This window comes from Telopea speciosissima, chromosome 4, assembly GCF_018873765.1.
Source record: "Telopea speciosissima isolate NSW1024214 ecotype Mountain lineage chromosome 4, Tspe_v1, whole genome shotgun sequence".
NCBI lineage: Eukaryota > Viridiplantae > Streptophyta > Magnoliopsida > Proteales > Proteaceae > Telopea > Telopea speciosissima.
Genome location: NC_057919.1, coordinates 34,319,764 through 34,336,903, shown reverse-complemented (window position 1 = coordinate 34,336,903; position 17,140 = coordinate 34,319,764). Strand labels below are relative to the sequence as shown.

Below are 17,140 nucleotides of genomic sequence, written 5' to 3'. Positions count from 1 at the left end.
GATTATATGATGGTGTATGTGCTGCATTCATTCTTGCTATGTTGCATTCTTGCATATAAAATTATGATTTGTATGAATTGATGATGTGAGGACATATTGCTTTAATTTATTATATTGGGTTACGGTGCCGGGTGTGTCGGTGTCGAAACCCTGAATTTCTTATCATTATATTCACTGCTTACCATCCTGGTCTGTATGCGTCGTGCTGTGCTGGCACCCGGGTACTAGATGGAATGGGACGTTGATGCACCCGGATTACCTCTCGGGACGATAGAAAATACATGTAGTATATCTGTGGCTAGGATTTATGCTCTCTTTTGCTACAACCCTTGCCAACAGGGGTTTATGTGCTGGATAGTCTGAGCACCTGATGTCTATGGAGGCGGGAGAGGCCAGGTCAGGGGTAGTGTCGGCTATCGTGGTCTGCCACTGAGTAGTCTATGGCTTCTACCGGCGTAGGCTCCCTTGTGATAATTGAGATTTCACTGGGGCGATAGGATAAGTGACCCTCAGTGTCTCCCGAGTTATCACAGTAGCATATACCATGACTTAGACTATTTGTTAGGTGGAAAATATACTTTACATTACATGCATCATGGACTATGTGTGATTGTATGTATGTGCACTCCCCTTTCCCCCTCACTGGCTCAATGGAGCTAACCTCCTATGTACACAACTTTTAGATTTTGATCCAGGTGATGGTTACATGGCCGGCCTAGATGTACAGTCGGCGGAGTACTATAGTATTGGCGCAGAGGAGCCTGAGTACGTGTCAGAGGAACACGGCGATGGTTGCCCCTGTGATGATTGTGCTTATGGGAACTGATGTTGTTGGGGGTGTTGTCTCCTCCTTTTGATTCTTTTGAGGCTTTATGCCCATTATAAATACTTTCTGTAATAACTTATTATTGTTTTGAGTAGTTATGTCATGGTCAGCTGGTGTCAGCACTAACTATTATATTATCACTTTGACAACTGAACATACTGTAACTACTTATATAAATATTATTTTCGCTTACGATAACTCTGACAATGAATGGAATATTTATTTCTTTTGCTCAAATGTAATTATTTAGGTGGGTCCTTGGGTGGTAACTATGCTTTGGGACATTATGTCGTTGATCCTGGTAAGAGTTGGGGTGACGCATGTCATCCTAATCACCCTCTTAACTGTGCTTACAGCATAAGGTAGGGATAGGGGCGTGACATGCAGTGTTAGAAAATTCCACCACTTTTCCAACCGTTTGAGTTGCTTAATCTTTTTGGTAATTGAAGGGATCCTTAGCTTGGGTTGTTTCTTAAATCTTCGGACTCTGACAGTGTGGATAGGGTTATAGGGAGGGTTATTGAGAGGGTTAAGTTGAGATTCAGGGTTGGGGTTTGATGATGTGGTTGGGATGGTGTTGGCTAGGTTATGGGGTAGTGGTGTGAGAGGGTTTGGAAATGCGGAATGTTGGATGTATGGATTTAAGTATAGGTATGGTGAGGTTTAGAATGGATAGAAGGGGTATAAATAGTTTAGTTGTGGGTGGGGTGTGTTGGGGCTGTAAAAATTAAATGGTTGGTGTGATGTGATAGGTGGTGAGTGATTTAAGTGAGTATCTTGGGGTTGTGCAGCATGGGGGGTGGGAATGAAATTGAAGTCAAAGTCAGGGTTCAAATATATGGTGGGGTCAAAGGGGTCAAAATTTGGGCTCGTAAAAGTTTGGTCCGTGAGAGAATTGTTTTGTTCCAAATCTGTAATGGGTAAGATGGGACATTGGTGGTTATCATGGTAGAGATTCAGGTTGGGACGTGTGGAATTGAGGTTAGGTAATGGGTCGAGACATTGCGAGATTTCATTGCAAAATCCTCAGACCAGAGTTCCTCCAGGTTGATGAGGTCAGGTGAGTTCGGGATTTCACCTTCTTCAAGAATGGGGAGGGTCAGCTGTGGTTGTGGCAGGCTGCAAGTGTTCCCATTGATATCCTCAACCTCTCAGAAGTTTGGGATGAAACCGTTGTGGAAGAGGGAGTAGGAGTCTCAAAAGATGATATCCCAGGTGTTACTGTAGAACATGGCACATCCTTGGGGGGATGGGGGAAGCACTGCTACCAGTACACCCATCATGGTTGTCAGTGAGAGAGAGGGGGTGGGGATGGTAATATTCTCAGCTTTGGCATTCGGGCAGTTCGGGTATTGTTTCAACATTCTTAAGTCATCAGTAGTTTTGGGGTAGTGAAAGGCTGCAACATTTCCGGGATAGCCAGGGAGACTGTGAGTGAGAAGACCACAACGGAAACAAAACAGGTGGATTTCATATTTTATGCAAACGTGGTATGTCTTGCCATTAGGATCAATGGTAGTAATGGTTTGAGAAATGGGTCGCATCACCGGAAAGAGAACTTTGATGCAAGAAGAGAAGGGAGGGAGACCAAGTTTTTCCCAGTATAAATCGATCATGATTGGGATACCAATGGCTGAAGCGGCTTTGTGAATAATTTCCCAAGAAAAACACACTGCAGGCACTGAAAGTAGTTGTATCCAAAGAGGAAATACAAATTTGGAAGGTTGGGTATTGATGTTTGAAGGCTTCTTCGAATAAACATGAAGCAAATATTTGTTAAACCACCAAGGCAATTTTTCAAGGACAGTGGAGCAGTCCTCAGCAGTGATAAAAGAAATTTCAAAGGTCCCATTAGATAGGACGAGGGTTCTCCAAAAATGGTATTTGTCCCACAAAGACAGAAGATGATTACCTAGATTACTAGGAGAATTGGAGCAACCAACCACTTATCCAAGTAAAGTGTGGTTAAGAGGCTGTAGGTGAGGTTTTGTGGAGGTAGTAGTAAGGGGTATTGAGAGAAAGATCACTGGAGACGATTTACCTGCCTTTCTCGGATTATTATCACATGTGATATGGATCAACCTATCTATAGTAACACAATCGGTTGGTCATCACATGTGGATTATATATGCTTTACTTTAGTCATCCAATATTCTTTGTATCACCCAATATTGGGTTACCTTGTTTAAACCTAATTGTATGTCATGTATATATATCCCTTTTGGGACTATGAATAAATTGAAGATCATTATTCACTCTAATAAGGGGGAGTAAAGGTTTGCCTTCGTGACAGTTACTGGAATTGTAGTTGCCTGCATGCTTACATTTTTTGTACTTGTGGTGATGATGAGGAGCATTCGTGGTTCTCGTGGAGCTTTTTTGAGAAGAAAACATATGGTCATGTGGCATGGTCCCCTAACAAGGAACCAAAGTAGATGGAATGTACTCAATGAAAAGTGAAGGGGAGAGAAAGGTGGAGGGAGAGAAATGAAGTGTAGATGGCGAAAGCGACCCAAAATGAATCAAGGGGTAAATTTAAGAAGAGTTAAAGAGTGGAGGGATTGTTTTGATGCAGGGTAATAAAGAATGGTCCCACCAGAGTATTGTCATGGTCAAAACAATAGCTTCCAAGTTAAGAAAAGAGATAGAACGTGGTAGAGAGTTGTACGTAGTAGTGAACTGTGAGGGGAATTAAGAAGCAGTAGGGTTGTATATAGGGTGGGAAACTTATGAGAAAGACTTAAGGAGTGGTGATAGTGAGAAGAACATGGATGATTTTTAGTGGTAGTTGGTAGAGGGTTCTGGAAATGTGTCAATGGTGTAACATAGGGAGAAAATTGAGTGGAAAAATGCCAAAGGTAGTACAACATGTCAGAAGAGGGGAAGTAAAAGAGACAACATTCAAAAGTGGAAAAGATGCAATAGATGTCAGTGGTGTAAAGTAGAGATGAAATTATGTGGAAGAGGCTAAAAGAGGCCATAGGATGTACAACATGTCAAAAGAGGGGAAGAAAAAATGGAACTAGATTCAAGAGTGGAAAAGGTGCAGGAGACCAAACCGTTGTGAGAGACCTGGTGTGAGACTGAGATCATCCTTGTGTGAGCATCGTCCTGTAGGGAGCCATAGCCGGATTACAGTGAAGACCACCCGAAAGAGCACATAGAGGGGGGGTGTGAACAAATTACAAAACATCATTCAAACAAGAAAAAAACTCAAAACAAAACCTGTTAGACAAAGTGGAAAGTAACGAATTCAAAAGATTAGTAATGAGAATGAACAACATGAAGTCACATAAACGAAAAATAACACAGAATCCCCTAAAAAGGCAAATCATGTATCAGAGAGAAAATGGAAATGATAATTGTGGTGGTGGTGGTGGCTAAGAAGAAGAAATTTTTTCTGGCTAATTTGGTATCCATCAACTTTTAAGACTCACGTCTTATTACTCTCAACAAGTGGGATACAAATTTTGAGGATGCAGGGAATGCTCAAGAGGCAGAAGCTCTGTTGGGGGGCCAATGAAAGCGTATGTAAGGATATCAACATAGATGGAATTTTTTATTTTATGGAGTAGAACAGTAATTTTATGCTCCTGTGTTAGGGCACAGAGGCCACGCAACCAGGTAGTGTTCTGTTTTTCCATATTTTTTCATGGAAGAAAATACTTCGTCGTGTACTGCCCATGCCCAATCACAAAGGAGGGTGAAATGACCACCCCGGCCCCATGAAAGGAGGAAATTCCACCCCCATGATGCCAATGTGGGCACTCTCATTGGCTCCTGTGCGTATGTAGGGACCACGCTCCCCCCACAGAGAACAACGACCCTTTTTTATTCCATTTTATTTAATTGAACCGTATAAAATTTCATTTTACTTCATTGCTAACCAAACAATTCATGGCAAAATGAAGCATTAAAAAAAAGGGCCTATTTGGACCATCTCCTTCCACATGTTGGACTTTTCAGTTTTCCCTTCATTGCTTCAGTCATCTAATTGGTTTCTAACATTGATTTTTGTACATTTTTAAATGCTTCATTTTGCCATGATTTTTTTTCCTGCTGAAACTTCAAACATCAGTAAGGGAGGGTGAGCTTCATCAGATTTAATGCCAAAGTCTAAGCACAATAGCGTGCATTCCCACTGAACCAACGTTACAATTGTTCTAATCTCTGAAATGAAATGGTTTTGTTCACTGGTACATCTTTTCTTTGCCAAACAGAAGGTGGATATGGATGGTCCGTTTTGATTGTTGGCTACCATATAATCTGTATTCTCGGCAGTCCATTTTTTTTTTTTTAAAGCTTACAATCCATTTATCAACCTCTGTTTGAACAAGTAGAAAAGCGTGATTATATACAGGCTCAAACTTGACACATGATTGAAGGATGAAATGCTAACAACATGGCACACTAATAATAATTTTTTTAAGAAAAAGTTGTTAACATATTCATAAAATTTCAGCTCAGCCATTATAGATATAGAGCCAATGGTAAAATCTATTTACATTAACAATGGAGAAACTCCAATTCCTGAAACTGGACAGATTTATCATCTAAGTACACAACACAAAGTTGACATCACTATGAAAAGACAGCAAAACAGTTTTTTTTTTTTTTTTTGTGGGGGGGTGGGGTTGGGATAGGTAAAAACAGATGTTTTTCATTTTAAACTAATTGATTCGAAAATCATTCAACTTCATTAACTTCCAAACAAAAATCATGTTAATACGTAAAAATGCAACTGGGATGGATAAATCATTTTATCCAAAGAAAACGATGGAAAAAGCGATTTAAGAAGGAAATCCACATCTAGTTCAAAACAAACTTATTTTCCCCTGTGGCCTTGTCATTCAAATGGTAGAACATCTCTAGGTATGTTGGACCATTTGAAAAGGTGCATTATTATATAATGTCATGATCTGAATATTTTTCTATCCACTATGAATTACTATCCCGATCGAAAAATTAAAATAAATGAGGCAAACTGAAGCTGAATCTTGCAATTGACCAAGTTACACTCCAAAAAGTTACCAGTGAACAGGTTTTGTGCAGCAAAAATTCATTCCTGAGCTGCTATTCTACATTTAAACCACTGCTGGATATCTGAATAGTGAATGGTTTAACCTTCAGCAACAGAAGCATCTACGCAAATGCTTCAGCCATGGTTTTACGATGAGACAGCTGCTGCTCATAAAGCTCCCGAAAAACCCGATATTTGACATCATGGTACTTCTTTACCCTTGGATCCTTAGAAGGATAGATGACCTGTAGAAAGTTACAGAATTTAAATTATAATTCTTCTGCATCCAAAAGAGAAACATAATTTTCAAAACCCTTTTCAAAAATGCCTCAGTTAAAACCTTTGAAACCATTTCTACCATACTGCTGGATACAGATACTCTTTGAAGTGCCAAAACGGAACACGAAAACTGTTGTGAAAGAGAAAGTGCAAGAGTGAAAATTAAATATAGTCCACAGGGGAGAGCAGCTTCAGAATGTATCTAAGTGTTTATATTAATGTATATTCAAAGTCATAGTTGTTACAAGGCCTAAGCTATGCATGGCTTTCCTCACCACTTCTCCTAGAGTTATGTTAGGCCTACCACTGGCTCTTTTAGCTCCTTCATTCTGAAACAAATTACTCCTCCGTACTAGAGCATCTAAAGGCCTTGCTCATGTCCATGCCACCTCAAACGACTTTCTCGCAGCTTATCATGTATCGGAGCTACTTCTAATTTAACCCTAATTTTTTCATTCCTTATTTTATGAGTTCTAATTTTACCACTCATCGATCTCAACATCCTGATCTCAACTACACTAAGTTTTATCTATATGTTGTTTATTTTTTTATTTTTTTTTGGCGAAGAAAGAAAAGGTACTCATTAAAACATAATAGCAATATTTACATCAATGTCTTCTGAAGCTACCTTGTTAAGTCTTGCATACCTGGAAAGTTTATCTACTGGAGTAAGATAAGATCTAGGTTGTTTAATTATTTTTACAAACCCAAGGGATGAAATAAGTTGGGAAATATCAAAAAGCCAAGTGTAGAGGTGATAAGGCCAGAGATGATCTGTAGGATGGTCAAGCCAATCTGCCACCTCCTGGGAATCTGTCCACACAGTTACTTCTTTGCAGTCCAATGGAAGTGCTCTTTGGAGCCCTTCTTGGATTCCTCGCAGCTCCGCCTCCTGGGCTGACCCTACAGGACCACAGTTCATAGAAGAAGCCAAAAAATTGTTGTTATGAATAAGTAAGCAGCCCCACCCCCCATACGAGGTGGAGTGACAGAAGCTACCATCAGACAAGATGACACATGTATCCGGCGTGCCCAGCTGTAAATATCCCGATTTGGGGTAAGGTGGTGTTAGAGATAGAGGTGTGGGTCGTGTAGAAGGGGTGGGGACAGGGAGTTGCGATGGATGTAGCCCCAAATCATGGACCCATCGCATAATGTTGTTCATCAACCGGTGTGGGTTAAGGTTGTCAGTGCCAAAAACAATTTGGTTCCTATGGATCCAAATAAAATACAAGGTGATACAAAAGATACTTAGAACAGAACAATCAGTAGGACTGATTGTTATACAGGTCTGAATCAAATTAGAAAGGGCTTGCAAGTGAGAGGAACCAGTGAGTCTTTCCGTACGTAGCCCAAGCGGCCCTGCAGCCCATATCCTTTTAGTTATTTCGCAAGAGAAAAAAAGGTGCCAAGGGGTTTCTAGTGTAGTCGAGCAAAAAGGACAAGTGTTGGCTAAGTGGTCCTGCCAGACTAACTTGGATCGAGTTGGGATACCATCATGTAACAGTTTCCAGGCAAAGAGGGTGAATTTAGGAGGAATAGGTAGTCGCCAAAGCTTTGTCCAAAAGGACGGCAGCAATGACCCAGTAAGGGAGAACACTGATTTGCCAACAAAGCCGCAATTTTCTTGGTGGTGAGCTTCCTTGATTTTACCAACGGGGAATAAATGAAATCCGCAAAGGGTGTGACTGATAGTGGTATAGATAGAATGATTTGGCTAATTGGCTGTGGAAAAAGAGAAACCACGAGAGGTCTGTTCCACTCACGATTAATAAGGAGTTCCTGCACGTTGTTATAGAGTGGAATTGGGGCCATAACTTGAGACAGAGATGTGAAATTGTCAGAGGGAATCCAGGGATCATTCCAAAGATGGACAGAAGAGCCATCACCAATCTTCCAACGAACCATACTTCGCAATGTTAGGGCTATGGTTCGAATACTATTCCATGTCCATGACCCTCTTTTCAAGGTGGTCGAAGGGTCCAGAAAGGACTGCTTAGCAAAATATTTTCCTTTGAGAACTCGAGCCCAGAGTGAATCAGGTTTCGGTAGCAAACGCCACCCAAGCTTAATAATTAGGGCCTGGTTATGGTTCCAATGGGTACGAAGCCCTAACCCACCTGAACGCTTTGGTTGGAAAATTGAAGACCAAGCAATAAGTGATAGATGCTTCTTTGCAGGAGAGTTAGTGTACCAGAAGTTTGAGCTAATGGAGTCAAGTTTAGAGCACACTGATTTAGGGAAGAGGTAACAGGACATGTGATATGTGGGGATGGAATGGAGAACTGCCTTAATAAGGGTGAGGCGGCCTGCTTGAGAGAGGAAGCTCACCTTCCAATTGGATAATCTATTTTGGATCCTGGAAATAATGGGTGAAAGTGTTAGAGTTTTGGACCGGGATGGGAACAAAGTGGTGCCCAGGTACTTAGAGTCAGTACCCATTTCATTCATATCCAAGGCTCTATAGATTTTCTTTTTGAGAGTTGGGGGTGTGTTTTTACTGAACATGATGCTGCTCTTGGTTATATTAAGTTGTTGACCCGAAAGAGCTTCAAAAAGGTTTAAAATAGCTTTAATAGTGTGGACATCAGCCATGGTAGCGCGGCAAAAGAGATAGGTATCATCCGCAAAGCATAGATGTGTAATTTCTGATCCAGATCTCGAGATTTTTATTCCTTTGAACAAATTTAACTGCCTATAAGACTGTAGCAGCCGAGAGAAACATTCCATTGTGAGTAGGAAAAGATAGGGGCTCAGTGGACAGCCCTGGAGGAGCCCCCGCGTAGGTTCAAAGAAATCAAAGGAGCTGCCATAAAGTTTGACAGAGAAAGTGCAGTGCAAGAGGGCCGAGACAAGACGGATCCAGTGGGGATCAAACCCAAGGAATTTGAATAAATCCAGAAGGAAGGTCCATTCTACTCTATCATAGGCCTTGGACATGTCAAGTTTCAAGGCCAGATAACCAGTTGACTCTTTCCGTTTATGTCTGAGAAAGTGAAAAATTTCCTCATCAATGATGGTATTGTCAGTGATGGTATTCCGTAATTGTCAGAGAAAGTGAAAAATTTCCTACTCTATATGTTGTTTATTTACTGTCCAACATTCAGCTCCATACATCATTGCCGGTCGTATGCCCTATAAAAGTTTCGTTTTAGTTTTAAAGGAATTCTTCAATCACACAACATTCCGGACACACCTATCCACTTTATTCATCCTATTTTAATTCTTTGTGCAACATCATCCTCAATTTCTCTTTCTTTATTTATAATTGAGCCCAGGTACCTAAAATATTCACTTTGCAATATCTCCCTATCATAAGTTTGACCACCTCATTATCAGTCATATTGTTACTAAAGTTACACACCATATATTTTGTTTTTGTTCTACTTATTTTGAAACCTTTTGCTTCCAAGGTTGATCTCCATAATTCCAACTTGACATTTATCCCTGCTTTTGTTTCATCCATCAAAGCAATATAATCAAAACAAAAAGCATACACCAAGAGATCTGATCTTGAATGTAACATCCCAGTTTCTAACTATAGAATTCGAATGCTTTTATAGGAGTTAGGAACGTCTGGATGTCATTCCTTCACAATGGTCGTTGGAAAGTGAAAAGTTCAAGGTCATGGTAACCATTATTATCTTGAGCGTATCTACATACGAAAGATAATTGTCATTTTAATAGGAGACTGGCAGTTCTGTAATTCCGGGTGAGGCAATAGACTCTTTAGCATGTCTAGATTTTAGATATTTTTATTATTATTATTGTTATTGATTTAAACCTTGTCATTATGATATTATGTGAATGTTGTATAACATAGTTATATGATAAAGTTATTTTATCCTATGGGCATGTGTATTTATATTAGGCACATACTATATGAGGGGCCAAGCCCAAGAGGGATAAAGGTGAACCATTGGGTTGGACCAAGGAAACCCTAGGGGCTTAGTAGGGCTAGAAATGACCTAGGTATAGAAGGGATGTGTTAGTAAATTGACTGTGAATAATATCTCAGCACTTCACCTAATTAGGAAAGGAGAGAAGAAGAGGAGGAATGGAGGAACAGCTTTTCCATCCATGAATCCATTGAAGAACTTGGAGTTTTAAGGAAGATTTGACAAAGAAGAAAAGCCTAATTGCTTAGGGAGTGCAGGAGACTTCGGCACCATCAATCACCTTGAGATTTCAAAGGAGTTTTGAAGTATTATCTATTAGAATTTGTTTGGTTTTCAGCCTAGAGCTTAGATGATGCTACTGATGATGATTCAATGTTGTTTAGATTGTATTGAACCTATATGTAACAGTACTTTTGAGAGATTCGACAATGAGTTGGAGTTTCCCAAAGAAATGGTGAAACATAAGTTCTATTGAATGGTTTTTTTTAATTTAAAATTAGAATGAGTGTTCTCTTGGTAGATTTGATGTTTTAATCTTATATTAAGTGAGTTTTGACGTATTGAAGGTTAGGCTTTCGAGCTCTTAAGGTTTGGGGGTGAAAAACCCTGAAAATCCCAATTTTCTGTGAAGATCCTCACATTATGAGAGAACACAATCACGAGCTTGCGAGACAGCTAATTTATCCGGCAAACTGGAATTCTAGATAAACATCTTGAGGCCTCCGATAGCCTCTGGAATGCAGACCAGTTTTTATTTTCGATTACCGAGACAACCGGATAGGGATCAGGATCCGAGGAGTCTAGTTGGTCATTTGGTGATCCAGATAGGAAAATCCAGCGAGTCCGGTTAGGCATCCGACGAGTTTGGTTAGCCCTGTTTCGCTTGTTTTGTATGTTCTAGCTAGGAGAAGCCGATAGGATTGGAATCGGAGGTTCCCAATGATGTTTTGACACATGTTTAGTGATATTTTGTCTACAGGTGACGAGCGGTTGGACAACCCCGAGTGTCCAAGTGTGAACAACTTTTATTCTACTACGTGATTGTGAGTGGGAATTACTTTAAAGCTTTCTTTCCTTGTTGTGTGATATGTACTATTATCTGATGTGTGACTGTGTTGTGATGTGAATGTGAACGTGAACATATTTATAGAATATGGAGTAAATCATGTTACATGATAAATCATTGCATATCATATCTTTGTGGATGTAATTACTATCTAGAATATCGATTATGGAAACCTCACTTAACGGGGGGAGAGGGAATGAAACATAGGGCATGTGACGGTTTATGGTGTATCTCACTTAGCGGCGGTAGGAGGATTGAGGATAGGATGGGATGATCTCACTTAGTGGGGGAGTGGAGATTCAACACGGAGGTCATTCCGCCTATGAGTGGATAAATGATGAGAAGTGTGAAGATTGGAGACCATTCCACCACCATGTGGTTATGGCAAAGTAAAGAGAAGATACATATGCGGTAGATGGAAGTCCACTCCACTTGGGTGTGTGGGTGTGGTATCATAATGTAGTATGGATTCAATATGTGAAACTGTGTGATGCATTTGCATATAATGCATGTATAATTGAGCATGGGCATGTATGTATGGACGACTTGCATAAGAATATATAATGATTGTATATTAATGAGTGTAATGGTGAGATTGTTTTGGAGTAATTCTTACTCATTAAGCTGTTATAGCTCACCCCTCATGGAATTTCCTTTTCCTTTTTACAGAGCCTTCGGAGGAGGAAGGTAACAAGTTCGCTCACTGAGGAGCGGAGAAGGGAGACCTTTCGTTTGTTTATATGTGAATATTTGAGTTTTAACTCTTTTGTGCTTATGTTTTGATGAGGGATTTGTAAAGAACAATGTTTCAATTCGTAAATATGAGGAAGAGACAAAAGGGGTGTACTTATTACACTGAATGCCATCAAGAGGGGAAAGTCTTACTATTTACGATGATCCTTTTTGTTTGATTCCGCTGCTAAGGACGTTGTGAATTTTGGGGTTAATATGGACTATATATGAATAGATGTTGGTATGACGTGTTTACTTAATACTAGGATTTGTTCAATGCAGTAATGATTTATTTAAGATCTTACGATCTCCGCCCGTGAGGGCAGCTCTCTCCCTTATCCCGGGATTGTGGTGTGACATTGAATGTATCTAGTCAATTCATCTATCAAAAACAACAACAACTCAGCCTTATCCCAACTAAATGGGGTCGGCCACTAGTCAATTCATCTATGATTACGCAAACAAATATGGGAGTAAAGCTTGAAAGAAAAAAACCATTTGTACTGTAAAAAGAAGCTTGTATGGCTAGAGACGAAATCCTTGGTCTATGTAACCTGGGTAAGAAATCCTTTAAGCATGTGTGGCTTGGGTACTCAGCCCGTGGTTGAGTGTATAAGGGCTTGATTCTTGCTTGGGAAAGAATTAATTAGTGGAGAAATCCTTGGTCCGTGATCAAGGAAGTGGACGTGAACGTAGGACATAATTGATCAATAGTGCGCTTTAGAGACTACAGTTATCAGGCTTGAAAGAAGCTATTTGTACTATAAAAAGAAGCTTGTGTGGCTTGAGACGAAATCCTTGGTCTGTGTGACCAGGGTAAGAAATCCTGTAAGCATGTATGGCTTGGGTACTCAGCCCGTGGTTGAGTGTATAAGGGCTTGATTTTCCCTGGGAAAAGAATCAATTAGTGGAGAAAATCCTTGGTCCATGATCAAGGCAGTAGGCGTAGGACAGGCTGGTCCAAACCACTTTAAATCCTTGTGTGCAATGGTGTGGATTGTCTCTCTCCCTCTCTCTTGCATCTGCAAGTTTATCAGCTTTAAGCAAACTAGTAATATCCTCCTTGCCTCCGTGGCACTACCTTTACTTGTTGCGTCTTTATTTTTTATTTTATGCTATTGTGTGATGTTCTTAGGATTAAATTTGGATTTGTGTTTGATTTGTTATATTTTGTTTTATTTGGTCACAATCCAATTCACCCCCCTCTTGGGTTGCATTCGAGCCTACAATTTTCTTTAGAGAATGCTCTTAAGCATTTGAATTCAAGCACTTCGTACACATTCTCACTCTTTTGTGTGACTTCAAGGATTGAAAACAGAACTGCCACCCCTATCAGAAGGATTTGGTCACAAGCGTACACCATAGTTTTCAGGGCGTCGCCTAGGCACCATAGTACTAAATCTCGCGAAAACTCAGTCGAGATTTCAAATATTTCGAAAATCTTGACCAAGGCGAAACGAAATGGTACCTCGAATCAAAAAAATACCAAATCTCGGTCGAGATTTCGATTATCTCGTGATATCTCGAGATATTGGTACATCTCGTGAGATATCAAGATTCTCTTTTCAAAACACATAGTACAAAAGGCAGAAACTCGTTAGTCTCGGTCGAAATTTCGACTGAGACTAACAAGGCTGTTCTTTTGTGGTTTGTTTCTTCTGTTTTCTTCATTCTTCAAACTCTCTTTACTGATTTGTGTACCGACCTTCGAATCTACGCCGGAACCACTTGGAGAACACAAGATTCAAACTTCTTAAGTTGTTAACTTGTTATTGACTTAATGTACTTAATATTATGACTTATGAGTCATTCACTTTATGTTTCCAACTTCCAAGTCAATTTACTTGTTTAAATTGCTTATTAATCATTAATTTATTATGTCCTCTAGAACTTAAAGTCTTAAACAATGTGTATATGTAATAAACTAAGTTATACATTAGGGTTCGACCGTACATTGCCAATTAATGGTCCAAAACACCACTTTGAGTGACTATTTTTGCAATTTGAACATTTAAATGTATTTATATAGCCTAAAATAGGGTTTCCATGAAGTTTAAGGCCTTAACTTGGCCTAAAACCCACCGAAATGACCTATCGAAACATACCAGAAAAAATGCAAAATTTCGACCGAAATATCCGATATTTCGGTCAGCCCGAAACACCGAAACAAAACGAGTTTTCGAACTATGCTAGGCACTGCCTTGGCTTCCAGGCGGTTTTGCCAGGGTCAAGGCGACCATTACCTTATTGCAAGGCGCCTTGATTGGTTTTATTGGTTTTGAACATGGTTCTGGCACTTATTTATGCCAAATACCATTTAAGTTCTACTTAAGCTACTATTCATAAATAAGCAAATACCCCTATTCGAATCCAATAAAAATAGTTAAAAAATCAAAATCCAAAAGGATAAAAAGTCAACCCCCAATTCAAAAACAAAAATTAGATTTTCGGCGAAAGGTGAAATTTTCAACTGTGAAAATGCTCAGTTATTGTCAAATATAAAAATTCTATAAATCTTAATATGGTAAAATATTGCTAAAAAACAAAAGTGCGGTAAAATATTCATTTGTTTTGATATCTAAAAAATATTTTCATTCAGAGCGATTTCGATAACATTCGCGAATACCAAATAAGGTTTGACCAAAACACAACTCCTTCAATATAAAACAGATTTAAGCAATCTTGGATTTGTTGGAAAGCTGGTTTTGTGCTCTACCTAATACAAAAGATTCATGTAAAAAATAAATCATTGACCAGTTAAACTTCATATAAGGTATCTATTGTAGCATACTAAATATGTTAGAAAAGAGTGAAAATAAAAAATAACACTTAGGCACCTTGGCACCTAAGCACTTAGGCACCCCTCCACCGCCTTGGGTCGCCTTGACAACTATGGGGTACACTAGCTCTAAAAAGTGGCGAAAAGAACAACTTATACCACAAGGAGACCTTAAAAATTGACACCAAACCCCTCCCCCTCCCCCCCCCCCAAAAAAAAAAATTCCTTTTCTTGCTACAATAAGAGTTTCCTATTGTTCAAGTTCTCTAGACTTGCCTATCTAACGAACCTTTTTTTCATTAAAATAATGAGAAACTTAATCTATACACTGTATATCATTAATAAATTCTCTTAAAACTGCTAGTAGTAAACTAATTTATTCAAGTCTAGAGAACTTTTTTCATTAAAATAATGAGAAATTTAATCTATACAATGTATATTATTAATAAATTCTCTAGTAAAATTGCTAGTAGTAAGCTAATATATTGGGGTTTTATAGGTGTTGGATATGCTTATGGTAAAAGAGTTGGATAAGCTTAACCCCAAAAATCTCATGGTGTAAAGATGAAATGTATTGTACTTGTTAAGACATATGATATTTTCTTTTTCCAAATTTTTATTTGGATATTATTCCAAGTTGAACTGCATAAAACAATAGCTTTGGAAGTTACACCCCTACATTGACTTGTTCCTCCCATACCGACAGCTATACATTCCTGTCAATTCAATGTATCTAATTTGTGGATGTCAACTACATAAAATGTTTCAATAATTCCAGTGCTACACTTCACATACCTCTCCCAAGAATTCTCCCCCCTCCCTCCCCCAAAAAAAAACTTTCTTTTTAATAATCCAGAACAAGTTAGAGGTGCACATTTCAGCTAAATGTTAACATCTCTGGGTCCTCTATCAAGATGTTTTGCTACAGGAATCAGTTCAACTTAGGAGTCCCAGCACACAACTAACAAAAAGAAATTATTTATCAGATAAGTTAACTGATCAAGCAGATTCTGAGGTGACCTACATATGTCAACTAGTTAACTGGTTAGGATTACTCCATGTAGGCCAGTTACTAGCCATGACTTAGACAGTACCATTACTATTTTATAGTTCTACTTGATATCCAGGTATGGTCCCAAGTGTGCCCCCCCCCCCCCAAAAGAAATTGTAAATAATGATGCAAGAGATGAAAGGTTGGTTTGGTGTCTGTTGTACATAGATACATATACCTGGCCAGGTGCATTCAGTGCCTTCATTGCATCATGGAGACTTGAATACTTCTTTGCAGCAACCGCTCCAAGAATGGATGCTCCCAAGAGAACAGACTCACTTTCTCTAGGAAGAATTAATGGACAACCTGTCGCATGTTTTTAATTCAAAGGCGTAAGTTAAGTCAATCATACTCATCAATGAATTCACACATTGATGGTGTCATGTTAGCATTCACACCTGGAGACAGAGACAACAGTCACTGAACCATTTTTTTTCTTTTTGCCCTAATACTGATAGATGAAAATCTAAAATGGGTAATATTGTCATTCAGCTGCAATTGGGAGGAAATAAATAAATAAAGAACTGTCCACATACTCTCCAGCCATTGTAATTTGCATAGAGTTTTAAAGCATAATCAAAATCTCATTTCGGTAGGCCATTTTGGTCAGACTGAAAAGAGCAAAATACTGAAATTTCATTGAAAACAGTGTATTTTTTTCCGTGAGTTTTGCTTGGCTATTGTGGGAGCAAACGGCCTAAATGAGCAACCAAAATGGCCGAAATTTCAACAAAACATTGCATTTTAGGATTGAAATGAGCAAGATTGCATCCAAAATTTCAGCTAAAATGAGCGAAATTTCAGTGAAACACTCCTGATTCTGGGTTTCGCCTCCTGTTCCATCTCGGACATTCGAAATTAGAGAAATTTCGAGAGCTTTTGAACAATGGTTTAAAGAAGAAAAGAGACCAGACTATCAAACTTTCAAGATTGTCACCAAAACTTTCAGAGGGTAACAAAAACCATCAACCCAGTGTAGAGACCAAAGGGGAAGAAAATTTTCAGGGTCACTTGGTTATGGAACACTTTACTCCCTTTTTCTTTTTTCCTTTGTTTTTTTTATCCCACTACTGACCAAAAGAAGAAGAAGAACCAAAGCCCATTGAACCAGCTCCAGATGGACCAGAACTGGACCAGATCGAGCCAGCCCAGCAGGTCTCCTAGAAGGGCCAAGAAAAAGAGGCCAAAACACTGTTCACGTGAACAGTGTCACAGCCCATATTTACTTTGTGTGGGGATGCTTTTAGAAGATCTTGCGGGCCCATCAAGTGGAGAAAGCTTCTATCCTAATGCTGCTATAGTTTAGTTTCTATTTTAATATTTAGAAAGTAGGCTTAAGTTTCTAATTTGGTTGTCTTTATATGTTTAGAAGGCTGAGTTATAAAGCCTTTACTAGTCTCTATTCCCATTAGTTACTATTTTCATTAGTACCTAGTTTTCAAACAGTTGCTAAGTTTTACTTTCTATTTTTATAGCCTAGCCTCAGTC

The 17,140-nt window shown here is 39.1% G+C and overlaps 1 protein-coding gene across 2 annotated transcripts in view; it reads right to left on the bottom strand.

Moving 5' to 3' along the window:
• Positions 1-5,855: 5,855 nt before the first annotated feature.
• Positions 5,856-17,140, bottom strand: part of LOC122658819 (FGGY carbohydrate kinase domain-containing protein) — a 38,361-nt gene continuing 27,076 nt past the window's right edge. Inside the window, exons 14-15 of one of the 2 annotated variants that reach the window (XM_043853942.1) lie at positions 15,831-15,958; positions 5,856-6,091 (exon numbers count right to left, since the gene is read on the bottom strand). In XM_043853942.1, the coding sequence (XP_043709877.1) occupies positions 5,969-6,091; positions 15,831-15,958 (251 nt within the window). In that variant the 3' untranslated portion in view covers positions 5,856-5,968. The remainder of the gene's footprint in view (positions 6,092-15,830; positions 15,959-17,140) is intronic. The other variant, XM_043853943.1, reaches the window with a different exon arrangement.